Source organism: Zootoca vivipara, chromosome 2 (assembly GCF_963506605.1).
Source record: "Zootoca vivipara chromosome 2, rZooViv1.1, whole genome shotgun sequence".
Taxonomy (NCBI): Eukaryota; Metazoa; Chordata; class Lepidosauria; order Squamata; family Lacertidae; genus Zootoca; species Zootoca vivipara.
In genome coordinates, this window is record NC_083277.1 from 664,531 (window position 1) to 683,789 (window position 19,259).

Here is a 19,259-nt window from a genome sequence, read left to right on the forward strand (position 1 = left end):
TGAGACACCACATGGAGAAAGAAAATACTACAAGACCACCAAACAAAGTGGAAAAATCAAAAAGGGCAAATGCAGCCTCTACATCTCAAAGAAGGACATCAATGGCTGAACATGAAATGGATCTCAAAGATCTGATCTTGAGCCTTAAAAGTGACATCGGAGAAGTTAAACAAGACCTCACAGAAATAAAGAAGGAAATGTATGAGATAAAAAGCGAAATGAATGATAGAGTGAAAAGCTTGGAAGATAAAGTGGAAAAGGTGGAAGAGAAAATAGAAACTAATGAAAAGGACAAACAAGAAATGAAAGATCAAATAAAAAGAGCAGAGGAAAACTCTAGCAAGGCGGTCGCAATGGCTCAGGAAATACAAGAAAAAACCCAGATGTTAGAAAACTTAATGAAAAATCTTGCAAAGGAAAAAAGAGAAGGAAGGAAAGAATGGGAAAAGATGAAAAAAGATATGGAAGAACAAAAGGCCGCTCTAGAAGCAGCACAAGATGCCCTTGCGATGCAACAAATGAAGATGAGAGAGAAGATCCTGAGATTTAGGAATGTCCCGGAATTAATGAATGAAAATATTGAAAAAAGACTAGTAACAGCCCTGGCAAAATGGTTAGACCTGGAAGAATTAGACATAGAAACTCGGATAGAAGAAGCTTTCAGAATTAACTCAAAAAAAGCAAGGGAGAACAATTGGCCAGGTGACTGTCTAGTAACCTTCACCAACATGTGGTTGAGAAATAAAATATTAAAAACTAAAGGGAAGAAAAAATTAGTTATGGATGGGACTGAAGTAATCATACTAAAGGAGATTCCACCGAGGCTGATTCACAAAAGGAAAAAATATCAATTCCTGGCCAAAGCTCTAAAATCTAAAAAAGTCTTCTTCAAATGGGAATACCCGCAAGGGATGGCGTTCTCCTTCAAAGGTAGATGGAGGAGATTCGACAATCCAGAAGCAGCAGATAGATTCTTCAGAACCTATTCACAAGAACTGGGTGGCGATAAAGTGAAAGGGAACAGAGATCGAGCTCCCAAGCCAGAAGAAGAAAACGACGACGACACCAGCGGAGAGGAACAAGAAGGAGAACAAATAGAAGACGAAGAAACATCAGCAGCAGAAGAAGAAGAAGAAGGAGAAATGAAAGAATAAATCAAAGTGAGCGACTGAAAGAAAAAAAAACACAACAACAAAGACTGCAACCCTTGTAAATTTGTAAATTAAATATGAAATTTAACAATTAAAATCAATGTAAATCACTGCTTAAGAAAATGACAGCAAACCCTATGAACCCCTTGATTCTGCTTAGTGTAGGTATTTGTTTTTTCTGATTTTTTTTTCTCTCTTCTTTCTCTTCCCTCTTCCCCCTTTCCTCCTTCTCCGTTTCCCCCTCCCCCCCCTTTCCCACATTCTCCATTCTTCTCGGTATTCTATTTTCTTTCCTTTTCTTTATCCTTTTTTTTATAGAGAAATTTGACTAGATTAGTATTAAAGCTTTTGTAGAATTGTCTAATAAATATGAATTTTAGAATAATATCTTGGAACGTTAACGGCTTGAATAACAAGAAGAAAAGAAATAGAGTGGGACACTTATTGAGAAAACAAAACTGGGATGCGATCTGCCTGCAGGAAACCCATATAAATAAAAAACATTCGAGGGTATTGAAAAATGAAAAATTGGGGAAAGAATTCATTGCGGCTGACGAGAGAAAAAAGAGGAGTGGTAATTTATATTAAACAAAAATGGAATCCCGAATTGATCTGGACTGATAAGGAAGGTAGAATAATAATGGTTAAAACAACGTATGAAGGACAAGACTGGATATGGGTGGGAGTATATGCCCCGAATGGAAGTAAAAAAGCGTTTCTGCAAAATTTAGAAAAGCAATTAATAAAATATACAGGAGAAAAGTTGATAATGATGGGAGATTTCAACGGAATTATTGATCCGGAACTGGACAAAAAGAGAGATGAAGGTGGCAAAGGGAAAAAGATAATAACACTCCCAAAAAAAATTATGCAAATAATGGATAATGTAGACTTAACAGATGCATGGAGACATAAAAATCCTGTAGCAAAAGAATACACACACATATCTGCATGCCATCACACGGCAAGCAGAATTGACGCCATTTGGATTTCAAAAGAATTATTAACCAAAATCCAGAAGATAGAAATAGGACCCCAGACCTTGTCGGACCATAATCCAATGGTTTTAACATTAAAAGAGGAACCGACAGAAAAAAGATGGAGATTAAACACCTTCCTTCTAAATAACTCCCAAATAATCCAGGAAGCAAAAAAACATTTAAAAGAATATTTTATGTGGAATAACAATGGGGAAGTGGACCTGCGGACTGTATGGGACGCAGGAAAAGCAGTAATGCGTGGGTATTTTATACAACAAAATGCCAATTAGAGGAAAGCTAAAGAGGCCAAGAAAGAAATGTTAATACAGGAAATTAGGAAAAAGGAAAAAATATTATTTAAAAATTATTCCAAAAAAATAGATCAGGAATTAAAAATATTAAGATTGGAATTTGAGAAAATAATAGATCAAGAAATAGAATATCAAATACAATTTTGGAAATATAAAAATTTCCAGTGGGCCAACAAACCCAGCAAATTATTGGTTTGGCAAATAAAAAAGAGAAGGAGTGAAAAAATAATAAGTAGAATTAAATCAGAGGGGAAATATGTCACCAAAACTGAAGAAATCATGGATGTATTCCAGAAATTTTATGAAAAATTATATCAAGAAGAAGAAATCCCCGAGCAGGAAATAGATGATTTCCTAAAAAAATATAGATTACCACAAATACCTCCAGAAAAAAATGCACAAATAAATAAAGAAATCACAACCTTTGAAATAGTCGAGGTAATTAAAACCATGAAAAAAGGAAAAGCACCAGGTCCTGACGGATTACCATTAGAATATTATAAAGAGGTACAAGAAATTATATTAGACCCCCTGAAAGAGTTAATGAATTTATTGTTAAAGAAAGGATCTATCCCCAAATCATGGACTGAAGCACAAATTATTCTAATCCCCAAACCTCAGACTGACACTGACAACCCTGGTAATTACAGACCGATTTCACTATTAAATAGTGATTATAAATTCTTCACAAAAATATTGGCCAATAGATTGAGCACAATTTTGACGGATATAATACATAAAGACCAAGTAGGGTTTATTAAAGGAAGATTTGCAAGAGACAACATAAGAAATGTAATAAACATCCTGGAATGCCTGGAAAACCGAAGGGACAAAAAAGCAGCACTACTTTCCATAGACGCAGAAAAGGCCTTTGACAGGGTCTCATGGCCCTTCATGCTGAAGATGAAAATAGGAGAGGAAATGGAAAATGCGATAAGAGCAATTTATAAAGTCCAGAAAGCAAATATAGTAATTAATGGAAGATTGACAAATAAAATAAAGATAACGAGAGGCACCAGACAAGGTTGCCCTCTATCCCCCATCTTGTTTATTATAACTTTGGAAATATTATTAAAAAATATAAGGGAGGACGAGGAAATTAAAGGAATTATAATTGGCAATAAAAAATACAAAATTAAAGCTTTCGCGGATGATATAATAATAACTACGGAAAACCCTATACATTGTATCCCCAGAGCAATCGATAGAATAAAAGAATATGGACAGGTAGCGGGCTTAAAAGTAAATTATGAAAAGACTAAAATGCTTGTAAGAAATTTGGAAATAAATGAGAGAATAGAACTTCAGGAAAAATCGGGCTTAAAAATTGTAAAAAGAATAAAATATTTAGGTATACAGACTACAGTCAAGGGTATTGACCTGATACAAGAAAATTATATAGAGATTTGGAAAAAAGTTAAAAAAGATCTGGAGATATGGAGTAAGTTAAATTTGTCATTAATGGGGAGAATTTCTTTAGTAAAAATGAATGTGGTTTCCAGGATGATATATTTGTTCCAAAATTTGCCACTATTGGGAATAAGTAAAATTTTTAAGGAGTGGAAAAGAGACATTACAAAATTTATATGGAGTGGTAAGAAGCCAAGGATAAAATATAAAATTATGATTGATCATAGGGAAAGAGGAGGGTATGGGTTGCCTGATTTGGAAATATATCACGATGCAGCAGCCTTAATATGGTGTAAAGAATGGATGGAACTTAAAGACAGTGATCTATTAGACCTGGAAGGTCAAGGGCTTGGTTTCGGATGGCATCATTACCTAATGAGAGAGAAAATTGAAAGAAAAAATGTCTTTATGTTAAATATTATCAGAAGATCTCTTTATTCAATTTGGACAAAATATAGAAAATTTTTTGAACCCAAGACACCTTGGTGGATTTCACCTCTTGAAATTTTGGCGGTACGAAGAACCAACATGGAAGACAACTGGCCAACATATAAAATATTATTAGAAGAAAAAGAGGGAAATTTAAAATTAAAGGAATATAATGAAATAAAACCATATTTAAAAACCTGGCTACAATATTTTCAAATTAACCAAAGATGGCAATTAGATAAAAAAATTGGCTTTGAAAAAGAAATATCTAAATTAGATGAAATACTATTGGCAAAAAAAGATAAATATATGAAAAATCTTTATCAAATAATACTAAAATGGAAAACAGAGGAAGAATTAACTAAGGACCCCATGATTAAATGGAGTCAAGATTTGGGTAAATCGATCACAATGCAAAAATGGGAAAAATTATGGAAAATTGATTCAAAATACACACCTAATTATGATTTAAAGGAAAATCTATTAAAAATGCAGAATAGATGGCATTTAACACCGGCCAGATTGGCGAAAATATACCCAGATACGAATAACACATGTTGGAAATGCAATAAAGAAGTTGGTACCCACATACATATGTGGTGGAGATGTGATAAAATCAAGGTGTTCTGGGAAATGATATATAGGGAATTAAATAAAATTCTGAAATATTCATTCAATAAATTACCAGAAATGTTTTTGCTGGGTATGATACCAGATGACATCAAGATACAAGATAGATGTTGCATAAGCTATGCTACAGCGGCTGCAAGAATATTGATCGCGAAAAATTGGAAATCGGCAAAGGTCCCGGAAAAAGAAGAATGGCAACAAAAATTATATAACTAAGTTGGCAGTAGAATATGAACGAATCAAGGGGATTAAATCAGAAAATTCAAATAATAATTGGAAGCCATTCTTTAATTACATAAAAGATACAATAGAAAAACCAATCCTCATATCAGATATTTAAAAGTTCTGTAATTAATTAATTATTAACCAATCATTAATTAAAGACTCTTATAATACCATTTAGGTATGGTACAAATAAACAATATGAAGATGAATTTGGAAAACAGTATGTAGAGATTATACACGGAATCAAAAGGGAAAAACTCAAGAACGGCTGAGAAGTCGCCGGGGATGGGAGGGAGGGCTCAGAGGGGAGGGAGGGGGGTAATTTACAAATAAGACACATGTAACACAATGTTATAGATGTATTTTATTTTCTTGATTTTTATTGAACCTGTTTTGTCTGTTGTATATTGGAAAAAATAAATAAAGGTATTTTATTTTTAAAAAAAATTAAAAAAAAAAGATAGGCCAGTGTCAGGAGGCAGGTGCGAGACTCGGCGGCATATAATTGTAGTGAATAATAACTGGGTTGGATGTTTTAATCTGGGTTTCCCAGCAGTCAGGCTCCAGCTGCTTTCCTTCTGCATCTCCAGCTCTCTCCATGCAATAATGCAAGGCTGAGAGATGGAGGTCCAACCCCAAGAACTTTCTCCTACCTGAGCACTCCTTCAACCAACCACAAGCACCAAGCCTTGTCACTAGACTTCTATATGGGTCTCCCAAAATGGTCAGTATGCACCTCCAGAGGCCAAAGGGAGTGTGCAGATGATTAATAAAGATCTAGAGGCCGAAGGGGACAAAATGTGGCCTAAGGGGTGGGGGATTATTGTGCAGAAGATGAAGAACTTCATGATGAACTTAGGACCCTGATGAATAGTGGGCAGGTTTATGGACATAGAGCAGCTCCCTTTCCTGTGAGAAACCACTTTTGATTACAAAAATAAACCCCACAGTTCAACCGTATTCTAAGATAATGCTTTTGAACTGCATTACCATTATTTGGCATTATTTCATTTGTATTTGCTGAAAACTGGGAACATGGAGGACAAGAGAGATTTTAAAATAAGAGCACGTGCTGATTGATGTCTGTAATATTCCTTTCTTCTCTTCCTAGAAAAGAAATAGGAGTTCCTCCCCTCTTTGCCCCCCAAAGCAGACAACGGAGAAGACAGTCAGAATTCTGGGGGGCCACGTTCAATGGGAATAACGAAGAAAGCATTTAAATACATGGAGTGTGAAAAAAGAGAGGAGAAGCAGTTTGAAAGTATGGAGTGTGGAAAGAGCTTCAGTCGGAGTGGAACACTAAGAAGACATCAACAGCCTCACACTGGGGAGAAACCATTTAAATGCATGGAGTGTGGAAAGAGCTTCAGTCAAAGTGATAAACTTAGAATTCATCAACAGACTCACACTGGTGAGAAACCATTTAAATGCATGGAGTGTGGAAAGAGCTTCAGTCAAAGTGGAAACCTTAGAATTCATCAACGGACTCACACTGGTGAGAAACCATTTAAATGCATGGAGTGTGGAAAGAGCTTCAGTAGAAGTGACAGCCTTAATTTACATAATCAAACTCACACAGGGGGAAAAACATTTGAATGTACAGAGTGTGGAAAGAGCTTCAGTCGGAGTAGAAAACTTAGAATTCATCAACGGACTCACACAGGGGAAAAACAATTTGTATGCATGGAGTGTGGAAAGGGCTTCACTTCTAATGAAGTACTTAGAATTCATCAACGGACTCACACCGGGGAGAAACCCTTTAAATGCATGGAGTGTGGGACAAGCTTCAGTCAGAGTGGACACCTTAGAATTCATCAACGGAGTCACACAGGAGAGAAACCCTTTAAATGCATGGAGTGTGGAAAGAGCTTCAGTAGAAGTGACAGCCTTAATTTACATAATCAAACTCACACAGTGGAGAAACCATTTAAATGCATGGAGTGTGGAAAGAGCTTCGATGAGAGTGGAGACCTTAGAATTCATCAACGGACTCACATGGGGGAGAAACCATTTACATGTATAGAGTGTGGAAAGAGCTTCAGTCAGAGTGGACACCTTAGAATTCATCAACAGACTCACACAGGGGAAAAACCATTTAAATGCATGGAGTGTGGAAAGAGCTTCAGTCAGAGTGGACACCTTAAAATTCATCAACGGACTCACACGGGGGAGAAACCCTTTAAATGCATGGAGTGTGGGACAAGCTTCAGTCAGAGTGGACACCTTAGAATTCATCAACGGAGTCACACAGGAGAGAAACCCTTTAAATGCATGGAGTGTGGAAAGAGCTTCAGTAGAAGTGACAGCCTTAATTTACATAATCAAACTCACACAGCGGAGAAACCATTTAAATGCATGGAGTGTGGAAAGAGCTTCGATGAGAGTGGAGACCTTAGAATTCATCAACGGATTCACATGGGGGAGAAACCATTTACATGTATGGAGTGTGGAAAGAGCTTCAGTCAGAGTGGACACCTTAGAATTCATCAACAGACTCACACAGGGGAAAAACCATTTAAATGCATGGAGTGTGGAAAGAGCTTCAGTCAGAGGGGAGCGCTTAGAATTCATCAACGGACTCACACCGGGGAGAAACCCTTTAAATGCATGGAGTGTGGGACAAGCTTCAGTCAGAGTGGACACCTTAGAATTCATCAACGGAGTCACACAGGAGAGAAACCCTTTAAATGCATGGAGTGTGGAAAGAGCTTCAGTAGAAGTGACAGCCTTAATTTACATAATCAAACTCACACAGCGGAGAAACCATTTAAATGCATGGAGTGTGGAAAGAGCTTCGATGAGAGTGGAGACCTTAGAATTCATCAACGGACTCACATGGGGGAGAAACCATTTACATGTATAGAGTGTGGAAAGAGCTTCAGTCAGAGTGGACACCTTAGAATTCATCAACAGACTCACACAGGGGAAAAACCATTTAAATGCATGGAGTGTGGAAAGAGCTTCAGTCAGAGGGGAGCGCTTAGAATTCATCAAAGGACTCACACGGGAGAAACCATTTAAATGCATTGAGTGTGGGAAGAGCTTCATAGAATCATAGAATAGAATAGAATCATAGAATCATAGAGTTGGAAGAGACCACAAGGGCCATCCAGTCCAACCCCCTGCCAAGCAGGAAACACCATCAAAGCATTCCTGACAGATGGCTGTCAAGCCTCTGCTTAAAGACCTCCAAAGAAGGAGATTCCACCACACTCCTTGGCAGCAAATTCCACTGCCGAACAGCTCTTACTGTCAGGAAGTTCTTCCTAATGTTTAGGTGGAATTTTCTTTCTTGTAGTTTGAATCCTTTGCTCCGTGTCCGCTTCTCTGGAGCAGCAGAAAACAACCTTTCTCCCTCCTCTATATGACATCCTTTTATATATTTGAACATGGTTATCATATCACCCCTTAACCTTCTCTTCTCCAGGCTAAACATTCCTCATAAGGCATCGTTTCCAGGCCTTTGACCATTTTGGTTGCCCTCTTCTGGACATGTTCCAGCTTGTCAGTATCCTTCTTGAACTGTGCTGCCCAGAACTGGACACAGTACTCCAGGTGAGGTCTGACCAGAGCAGAATACAGTGGTACTATTACTTCCCTTGATCTAGATGCTATACTCCTATTGATGCAGCCCAGAATTGCATTGGCTTTTTTAGCTGCTGCATCACACTGCTGACTCATGTCAAGTTTGTGGTCTACCAAGACTCCTAGATCCTTTTCACATGTACTGCTCTCTAGCCAGGTGTCACCCATCATGTATTTGTGCCTTTCATTTTTTTTTTGCCCAAGTGTAGTACTTTACATTTCTCCTTGTTAAAATTCAACTTGTTTGCTTTGGCCCAGTTGTCTAATCTGTTAAGGTCATTCTGAAGTGTGATCCTGTCCTCTGGGGTGTTAGCCACCCCTCCCAATTTGGTGTCATCTGCAAACTTGCTCAGGATGCCCTCAAGCCCATCATCCAAGTCATTGATAAAGATGTTGAACAAGACTGGGCCCAAGACAGAACCCTGTGGCACCCCACTAGTCACTACTCTCCAGGATGAGGAGGAGCCATTGATGAGCACCCTTTGGGTTCGGTCAGTAAGCCAGTTACAAATCCACTGAATGGTAGCATTGTCTAGCCCACATTTTACCAGCTTCTTTACAAGAATATCATGGGGCACCTTGTCAAAGGTCTTGCTGAAATCAAGATAGGCTACATCCACAGCGTTCCCTTCATCTACCAGGCTTGTAATTCTGTCAAAAAATGAGATCAGATTAGTCTGACAAGACTTATTTTTCAGGAACCCATGCTGACTTTTAGTGATCACAGAGTTTCTTTCTAGGTGCTCACAGACTGTTTGCTTAATGATCTGCTCTAGAATCTTTCCTGGTATTGATGTCAGGCTGACTGGGCGGTAATTGTTTGGGTCCTCTCTTTTCCCCTTTTTGAAAATAGGGACAACATTTGCCTGTTCTCCAGGAATTTTCAAAGATTATTGCCAGTGGTTCTGAAATCACCTCTGCCAGTTCTTTTAATACTCTTGGATGTAGTTCATCTGGCACTGGAGACTTGAATACATCTAAAGTAGCCAAGTATTCTTGTACTACCTCCTTACTTATTCTGGGCTGTGTTTCCCCTGCTGAATCATCTGCTCCATATTCTTCAGGTCGGGCGTTGTTTTCTTTCTTGGAGAAGACTGAGGCAAATAAGGCATTGAGGAGTTCTGCCCTTTCTCTGTCCCCTGTTTGCATTTCACCATCTTCTCCTCTGAGTGACCCCACTGTTTCCTTGTTTTTCCTTTTGCTACGAACATACCCATAAAAGCCCTTTTTGTTGCTTTTAACCTCTCTGGCGAGCCTGAGTTCATTCTGTGCTTTAGCTTTTCTGACTTTGTCTCTACACGTGCTGGCTGTATGTTTGAATTCCTCTCTGGAGATTTCCCCCCTTTTCCATTTTTTGTACATATCCCTTTTAAATCTTAACTCAGTCAAAAGTTCTTTAGATAGCCAGCCTGGCTTCTTTAGGCACCTTCCATGTTTCCGTCTCATTGGTATTGCCTGAAGTTGTGCTTTTAATATCTCCCTTTTAACAAACTCCCAACCATCATGAACTCCCTTCCCTTTTAGTATTACTGTCCATGGGATTTCACCCAGCGTTTCCCTAAGTTTTCTGAAGTTGACTTTCTTAAAGTCTAGAATTTGGACCTTAGTATGCTTGGTTGCTCCTTTCCGCTGGATAATAAACTCCAGAAGAGCATGGTCACTCCCACCTAATGATCCTGCCACTTCTACCCCACTAACCAAGTCATCACTATTGGTTAGGACCAGATCTAAAATGGCTGATCCTCTTGTTGCTTCTCCCACTTTCTGGACAATGAAGTTGTCTGCAAGGCCAGTGAGGAATCTGTTCGACCTTATGCTCTTGGCTGAGTTTGACATCCAACAAATATCAGGATAGTTGAAATCCCCCATTACTACTATCTCACTTCCTTTGGAATGCTTGGCCATCTGTTCCAGGAAGGCATCATCTGTGTCCTCAGTTTGGCTTGGGGATCTATAGTAAACTCCCACAATGAGACCACTGTTGTTTTTCTCTCCCTTAATTTTGACCCAGATACTCTCAATTTGGCTTTGAAGTTTTAAATCCTGGATCTCTTCACAGGTATACACATCCCTAACATATAAAGCTACTCCTCCTCCCACTGAGAGTGGACTTCTTACACTCGAACAGGGTGGCCTCCAGGAGTTCCGGCCCCCATGGGTGCTCGTTCCAGGCGTGAGTTCCATGATTTAATAGAAATAATTGGATTTAAATTCATGGACATGCTTCAAAAGACGGAGCAGAAGATACTGCCCGGAATTCCAGCTTCTGAGTGATAAGAGAATCAAGGAAATACCACATCAAGGGGGAAAAAGAATGATATGGACGGAACGAAAAGGGAAGCGAAACTTTTCATTTTCTATACCTTAAGAAGCACTAACCACCTTCCCTGGACGGATGGACCTTAATATTTGGAACAAACGAGAAATTAGGAAATAAACTGTGTGGCTATTGGAGTTTATATAATAGAGGATTGACATTCTGTATGTTTTGGAAGCTGTTTTGCTAAGTATGTAAGAGCAAAACCTCCCCAGCTGGTTATATTTTCACTGGAGCTCGCTTAAATATTTTCTGGACAATTATAAGTGGATTTATGAGCCGTGACGCACTTTGCATTTGAACAAGATCAGAGCTGCCTAATTGAAGATTCAGGAGGCAGAGAGCAGCTAAAGGGCGGGGGAGCCATAAATCTGTTATAAGAAGAGTATGAATATTTCTATTTGGCTGTTCCCCGCCTGAAAAAGCTGCATTTCGGCAATCGGTGGACTTTTTGAGGAGAAGCTGGAACACGATATCTGAGATCTTCAAGATGGCATCTGCTCCTGCTTGAATGTCAGCGCGGCCAGAGAAGCACTCCAGTTTGTAAAAGGAGGATTTAAGGGGAGGCTGGACTGGAAAAAAAACCCACACAGGAAGAATGATTTTGTGTTAAATCTCGCTTGATGTCTATCTCAAAAGCTGCGACAAAAGAGGAAAATAACAACTAGAAGAATTGCTGGGGAAAGATCGGGACTATAATGGATTATAATGATAAGATTTTGAAATTTGGACTAGCATGGCAGGGAGTAGCGTTAGTCAGAATCCCCAGACTTTGAAGCATGGGAAGTCAAAAAATTTTTTTTTTATGATTTGGCATAATATTTGGTTTAATTGATATGTATTTGTATAATTTGAAATAATTGATATGATATAATTGGTATGTAATTGGAAAATTTAATAAATTGTTTTTGTTTGTTTTTTTAAATAGAGAGTGTACTTCTTACAAAACATCAACAAACTCATACAGGGGAGAAACCATAGAAGTGCTAGGGAATTAGATAGAGGTTCCGTTGTAGTGGATGTCTTCAAACCATCAAAATACTCGGAGTGTTAAGAGTTGTAAGAGTGGAAACTCTACAGGACATCAAAAGATGAGAAACGGTTTAAATAGAAGGAATGTGGAATATACATTGGTTATTAGAGTGTAGAACCTGTTTCTCTCCTAGTTGACAGGAAATGAATCTTAAATGAATGCAGCGTATGTGAGCTTCTGTTGTTTCTATGTAACATTGTCTAGAGATGTATTTAAAGTAATCAAGGTAACAATTCACAATAGTTAGCATAATATAATATTTAGTGTACTTTTAGATAGGGAGGGGGAGTGTGTGAGTCTGGAGTGTTGCTTCTGTTGTTTGGGGGAGGGAGTTGGAAATGTTTGTATCTGGGAATGAAGAGTTGCCCAAAGTGGAGCTGAGATTTGGAAGCAGAGTTATATTAATATTATAGAAATAGCAGCATCACTCCCACTGTTATAATTGCAATAATGGAACCATGAAAACACAGAAAGACTGAAATCACCTATTATTTAGATCTTTCCAATTACCGCCCAGTTTCAAATCTTCCATACCTGGGTAAGGTAAGTGAGAGAGCGGTTGCTGAACAGCTGGGTAGGTTTTTGGATGAAACATCGGCTCTGGATCCATTTCAGTCCGGCTTTCGCCCTGGTTATGGGACCGAGGCGGCTCTGGTCGCCCTAACATATTATCTCGTAGACAGCTGGATCAAGGCGGGTCGGGACTGCTGATTCTTTTAGATCTGTCAGCAGCCTTCAACATGGTTGATCACAAACTTTTAAACCACCGCCTTGCCGATGTGGGGATTCAGGGTACAGTCCGACAATGGCTGCGCCCCTTTATCTCAGGTCGGGGACAGAGGGTGGCGCTAGGGAAGGAGTTGTGGCCGCGGCACCCCTTGGTGTGTGGAGCACCACAGTTCAAGAAGTATACTGACAAGCTGGAACGTGTCCAGAAGAGGGCAACCAAAATGGTCAACGGCCTGGAAACGATGCCTTATGAGGAACGGCTTAGGGAAGAAAGGTTGTTTTCTGCTGCTCCAGGGAAGCGGACACGGAGGAATGGATTCCAACCACAACAAAGAAGATTCCACCTCAACATTAGGAAGAACTTCCTGACAGTAAGAGCTGTTCGGCAGTGGAATTGGCTACCAAGGAGTGTGGTGGAGTCTCCTCCTTTGGAGGTCTTTAAGCAGAGGCTTGACAGGCATATGTCAAGAATGCTTTGATGGTGTTTCCTGCTTGGCAGGGGGTTGGACTGAATGGCCCTTGTGGTCTCTTCCAACTCTATGATTCTATGATCCTATGACTCTTCAGGCCCTTCCAGTTCTCAGATTCTGTGGTGCTATGGCTCTTCAAAGGGGCAGTGGGGAGAAAGGGGAAAGGAGGGGGGAGAGCCCTGGATCTGGAGATCGCCACCCCATGCAGAGGACATAAAATAAGTGGGGAGAGAGAGGGAGAGAGAGATGAAGGGGGAATGTCACCTTCGTGCCCCACAGGACTTTTTGGGAGGTGGGGGGGGTCTCTTTCCCTGCCGCCTCCGGGAATCGAACCTGGGGGATTATCAGGAAAGAAACAGGATATTCAGAGCTTGTTTGGAAGGAGGAGAATTTGTGTCTTCTGGGAGGGAGGGGGGCGTCACTCATTCCTCCCCAAGGGTCAGTGAGCTCCGCTTCCTAGAGAGGCAGGGAGGTGGGGAGGGGGAGGGGCCTCCATTCACATTCCCGGAAGAGGAGCAAGTCGGCAGAGGGGGAGGGGAAAAGGTGCAAAATATATCTCTATATATTGTGGGGGGCGGGAGAGAGATAAAGATGCGCTTTTGCTCTCCCTGAATCTGCAAACAGGACTGTTGGGAAGGGAGGGAGGGCTTTTGGGCGGGGGGGGGGAGGAGGAAGGAAAGTAGGGGAGTTCCCCCCTCCCCTCCCTTCTGTGGATCAGAAGATCCCCCCCCCGCCCTTTATATGACAGGAAAGGAAAGAGAAGAGCGAGGGGGGGGATTTGCAGCGCCCCCTCCGCTTGAGAGTCAAGAGATGCTCAGCTGCCTTGCCCACCCCCCATTGGGAGGCCCCCAATCCCTGAGGCGCCACAATCCTGGCTCCCCTTTGGGTGGAGATTCAGAGAGGGAGTCCATGGAAGGGTTAAAGGGGGAGGGTGGGCCTCTGGGCAAAGGGGAGACACAGGGGCGGAGGGAGGAGGGCAGAGGAAGTTGGGGGGCAGAGAGAGGGAGGGAGGGAAGCCATCTTGGAGAAAGAGAGAGAGACTTGGGGGCTGCCTGCCTTGACTTCTCCCTTTTGCCTAGAAACCTCCTTCGAGTATTATTATTATTATGTCACTCCACCTAAGTTGTTATCTTTTATAGTTTGGCATGAGAACAAAAATAAAATACATATAACACCAACCTGAGTGAGCGAACATATAAAAAAAGAAAAGGGAAAAGGAAAGAAAGGGAAAATAAAATAAAATTCCCCCTTATTTCAGAATCATATATAACCACAGTTTTGACTTCCTGTTAATCCCTAATGCATAAATTATATTTTAAACATGAATGTATTCCCGTTGTTATATATTCCACTAACTATTACTACATTCTTACAACAGTATGTATCCTTCATATTATTGTCCAACTCATTCTTTCTCCACTATCACTCAAATGCCGGCTATATATTCCCACTATATAAGATCTCACGTCTGTAGGATTTAAGAGATTGGGAAGATTGCTATGGAAATAGGTGGGGTACCGTGTTTGCCCCTCAAAAGCCTGCATTATTATTATTGCAATTTCAATTGTTGTTGTTATTTATTTATTCAACCTATTAGTTTCTTTCTCTTATCCAGGGCAGCCCAAAGTGACATACAACCTATATTTATTGTTGCTGTTCTTGTTCCTGTTGTTGTTATGTTCCACGGTGACACTCCAAGGTCATAATAATAATAATAATAATAATAATAATAATAATAATAATAATAATAATAATAATGGTTTCCCCAGCCATTCTGGGCGGCTTACAACAGAAGTATTAAAATACAATAATTTATTAAACATTAAAAGCTTACCTAAACAGAGCTGCCTTCAGATGTCCTCTAAAAGTCTGGTAGTTGTTTTTCTCTTTGACCTCTGGTGGGAGGGCGTTCCACAGGGCGGGCGCCACCACCGAGAAGGCCCTCTGCCTGGTTCCCTGTAACTTTGCTGCTCGCAGCGAGGGAACCGCCAGAAGGCCCTCGGTGCTGGACCTCAGTGTCCGGGCAGAACAATGGGGGTGAGATGGGTCACCTTCAAAGGTAGTGCCACATAGAGCGCATTGCAGTAGTCCAAGCGAGAGATAACTAGAGCATGCACCACTCTGGTGAGACAGTCTGCGGACAGGTAGGGTCTCAGCCTGTGTACCAGTTGGAGCTGGTAGACAGCTGCCCTGGACACAGAATTGACCTGCGCCTCCATGGACAGCTGTGAGTCCAAAATGACTCCCAGGACCAGGGAGTCCCCCACACCTGCCTGCCTCCTGTCCCCCACAAACAGTACTTCTGTCTTGTCAGGATTCAATCTCAATATCTTAGCCACCATCCAACCTCCAACCTCTGATTTGAAAGAGAGGTAGAGCTGGGTATCATCCGCATACTGATGAACACCCAGCCCAAACCCCCTGATGACTCTGGGATAAATATAAATATTATGTGATTAAATAAAGGAACTGGATATGACTCAGGCGGAAACATCACTGGTTCCACTTCCTTTCTCCAGAGGAATCTTCCTTTTCTTTCCCACAATCAGTATTCTTCACCTTTACTATTCACCTTTTCAGCGTCACACATATTTTTATATTGTGATCTTCAGATGAAGATAAATATACAAATTTAATAAATAGTTTCCAGTAGGAGCAAAGGGGGAAGAACAGTGAGAGAGGCTTGGACTGGGATTCAGTGGCAGGAGGCAGGTGTGAGACTCGGCGGCATATAATTATTACCAATAGTAATTGGGGTGGGCGTTTCAATCTGGGATTCCCAGCACTTAGGCGCCAGCTGCTTTCCTTCTGCATCTCCAGCTCTCTCCATGCAATAATGCAAGGCTGAGAGATGGAGGTCCAACCCCAAGAACTTTCTCCTACCTGAGCACTCCTTCAACCAACCACAAACACCAAGCCTTGTCACTAGGCTTATATATGGGTCTCCCAAAATGGTCAATATGCACCTCCAGAGGCCAAAGGGACCGTGCAGGTGACTAATAAACATCTAGAGGTCGAAGGGGACAAAATGTGGCCTAAGGGGTGGGGGATTATTGTGCAGAAGATGAAGAACTTCATGATGAACTTAGGACCCTGATGAATAGTGGGCATAGGAAAGGGAGATTTATAAACTGTGGAGTTTATAAAAAGTAAACTCCAGAGTTCAAGTGTATTCTAAGATAATGCTACTTCCTTAACGCTGATTAAGGGTTATGAAAGGCTGATGAGGCATTACAATTATTTAACATTATTTCATTTGCCTTTCTTAAACATTTGGAACATATGGAGGACAGGAGAGAATGTATGAGATGTCAAAATAAGAGCAGGTATTGATTGGTGTGTAATATTCATTTGTTTTCTTCCTAGAAAACAAATAGGATTTCCTCCCCTCTTCACTCTCCAAAGAAGACAATGGAGAAGGCCGCCAGAAATCTGGGGGGCCATTTCAATGCAGATAACGGAGAAGCCATTAAAAAACAATTTAAATGTATTGAGTGTGGAAAGAGCTTCAGTGCGAGTGGAAACCTTAGAAACCATCAACGGACGCACACGGGGGAGAAACCATTTGAATGTCTGGAGTGTGGAAAGAGCTTCACTGATAATGGATATCTTAGAATTCATCAACGGACTCATACAGGAGAGAAACCATATAAATGTATTGAGTGTGGAAAGAGCTTCAGTCGGAGTGGAACACTAAGAATTCATCAATGGACGCACACGGGGGAGAAACCATTTGAATGTCTGGAGTGTGGAAAGAGCTTCACTGACAGTGGATATCTTAGAATTCATCAACGGACTCACACAGGAGAGAATCCATTTAAATGTCTGGAGTGTGGAAAGAGCTTCACGGAGAGTGTAAAAATTAGAATTCATCAACGGACTCACACAGGAGAGAAACTATTTAAATGCATGGAGTGTGGAAAGAGCTTCAGTCAGAGTGAAACACTAAGAATTCATCAACGGACGCACACGGGGGAGAAACCATTTGAATGTCTGGAATGTGGAAAGAGCTTCACTGACCCTAGAAATCTTAGCATTAATCAACAGACTCACACAGCAGAGAAACCATTTAAATGCATGGAGTGTGGAAAGAGCTTCACGGAGAGTGGAACACTAAGAATTCCTCAACGGACGCACACGGGGGAGAAACCATTTAAATGTCTGGAGTGTGGAAAGAGCTTCAATAACAGTGGAAAGCTTAGAATTCATCAACGGACTCACACAGGAGAGAAACCATTTCAATGTATTGAGTGTGGAAAGAGCTTCAGTCAGAGTGAAAAACTAAGAACTCATCAACGGACACACACGGGGGAGAAACCATTTGAATGTCTGGAGTGTGGAAAGAGCTTCACTGACAGTGGAAATCTTAGAATTCATCAACGGATTCACACAGGAGAGAAACCATTTAAATGTCTGGAGTGTGGAAAGAGCTTCAGTAGAAGTGACAGCCTCAATTTATATAATCGAACTCACACAGGGGAGAAACCCTTTGAATGCATGGAATGTGGAAAGAGCTTCAGTCAGAGTGGAGTTCTTGCAGACCATCAACAAATTCATGCTGGGGAGAAACCATGTAAGTCCTAGGGAAGTGGATCGAGGTTCAGTTGTAGTGGAAGTCTTACAAACCACCTAAAGACTCTGAGGCGTAAGAGCTGTAAGAGTGGAAACTCTACAAGCCATGAATTAACTCAAAGAAGGGAAATGGTTTAAATAGAAGGATTGTGGATTCTGCTTTGGTTATTATGGAACGCTTTTTAAAGTGTAGAACCTCTTTCTCTCCGAATTGACACTTTCCTTCACATCAGTGACAGGAAATCAATCTTAAATGAATGCAGTGTGTGTGAGCTTCTGTTGTTTGTATGTAACATTGTCTAGACATGTTTTTAAAGTAATGAGGGTAACATTTCACAATAGTAAGCATAATAATATATTTCATGTACTGTTAGATAGGGAGGGGGAGTGTGTGAGTCTGGAGTGTTGCTTCTGAATGAGAATGGATTGAGAGTGAGCTGGTTTGGGGGTTTGGGGGAGGGAGTTGGAAATGTTTCTTTCTGGGAATGGAGAGTTTCCCAAAGTGGAGCTGAGACTGGGGATGTTGCTTTGGAAGCAGAGTTAGATTAATATTATAGGAACAGCAGCATCACTCCCACTGTTATGATTGCAATAATGGAACCATGAAGACACAGAAAGACTGAAAGCACCTCCTTATATGCCCAAGGTAATCTTGACAACCCTCATCTATTCTTTTGATTTATAGATATATTGTGTATAGATATATTTGGTGGCAGGAGACATTCCTCCAACTCCACCAGCTGCCCCAAGGCAGGAGCCCCCTCTGGGCCCTGAGGGTGGAAAGCCTCCCTCCCCCTTTGCAACTGGACATGATCCGAGGGCAGTGATGGTGAACCTTTTAGAGACCGAGTACCCGAAAATTCCTAAACCGAGGTTCCACTGTATTGCATTATATTCTTCATTAAATTATCTTTCCACTGATATGTTATGGTATAACTCAGTGCTTTTTTTCCTTTAAAAATGTTTAGGGTGTCCTAACCAATAGTGATGACTTGGTTAGTGGGGTAGAAGTGGCAGAAAACAACATTTCACCCTCCTCTATATGACATCCTTTGATATCTTTGAACATGGCTATCATATCATCCCTTAACCTTCTCTTCTCCAGGCTAAACATACCCAGCTCCCTAAGCCGTTCCTCATAAGGCATCGTTTCCAGGCCTTTGACCATTTTGGTTGCCCTCCTCTGGACACGTTCCAGTTTGTCAGTATCCTTCTTGAACTGTGGTGCCCAGACTGGACACAGTACTCCAGGTGAGGTCTGACCAGAGCAGAATACAGTGGTACTATTACTTCCCTTGATCTAGATGCTATACTCCTATTGATGCAGCCCAGATTGCATTGGCTTTTTTTAGCTGCTGCATCACACTGTTGACTCATGTCAAGTTTGTGGTCTACCAAGACTCCTAGATCCCCTCGG

The 19,259-nt window shown here is 40.8% G+C and overlaps 2 protein-coding genes across 2 annotated transcripts in view; both read left to right on the top strand.

The window, feature by feature from the left end:
* Window positions 1-11,963, top strand: part of LOC132591681 (zinc finger protein 721-like) — a 34,571-nt gene extending 22,608 nt beyond the window's left edge. The window contains exon 3 of the mRNA XM_060271146.1: window positions 6,399-11,963. Coding sequence (XP_060127129.1) covers window positions 6,399-8,157 — 1,759 coding nt within the window. The 3' untranslated portion in view covers window positions 8,158-11,963. The remainder of the gene's footprint in view (window positions 1-6,398) is intronic.
* Window positions 11,964-14,340: 2,377 nt separating this feature from the next.
* LOC132591679 (zinc finger protein 239-like) lies at window positions 14,341-18,277 on the top strand. Its single transcript, XM_060271140.1, has one exon. It carries the CDS (start codon window positions 16,682-16,684, stop codon window positions 17,852-17,854), a length of 1,173 nt encoding a protein of 390 aa, XP_060127123.1. The 5' UTR covers window positions 14,341-16,681; the 3' UTR covers window positions 17,855-18,277.
* The last annotated feature ends 982 nt before the right edge of the window (window positions 18,278-19,259 follow it).

Bases quoted from the DNA above. Each gene is read 5' to 3' on its own strand.
- LOC132591679 (XM_060271140.1), top strand. From the start codon at position 16,682: ATGGAGAAGGCCGCCAGAAATCTGGGGGGCCATTTCAATGCAGATAAC.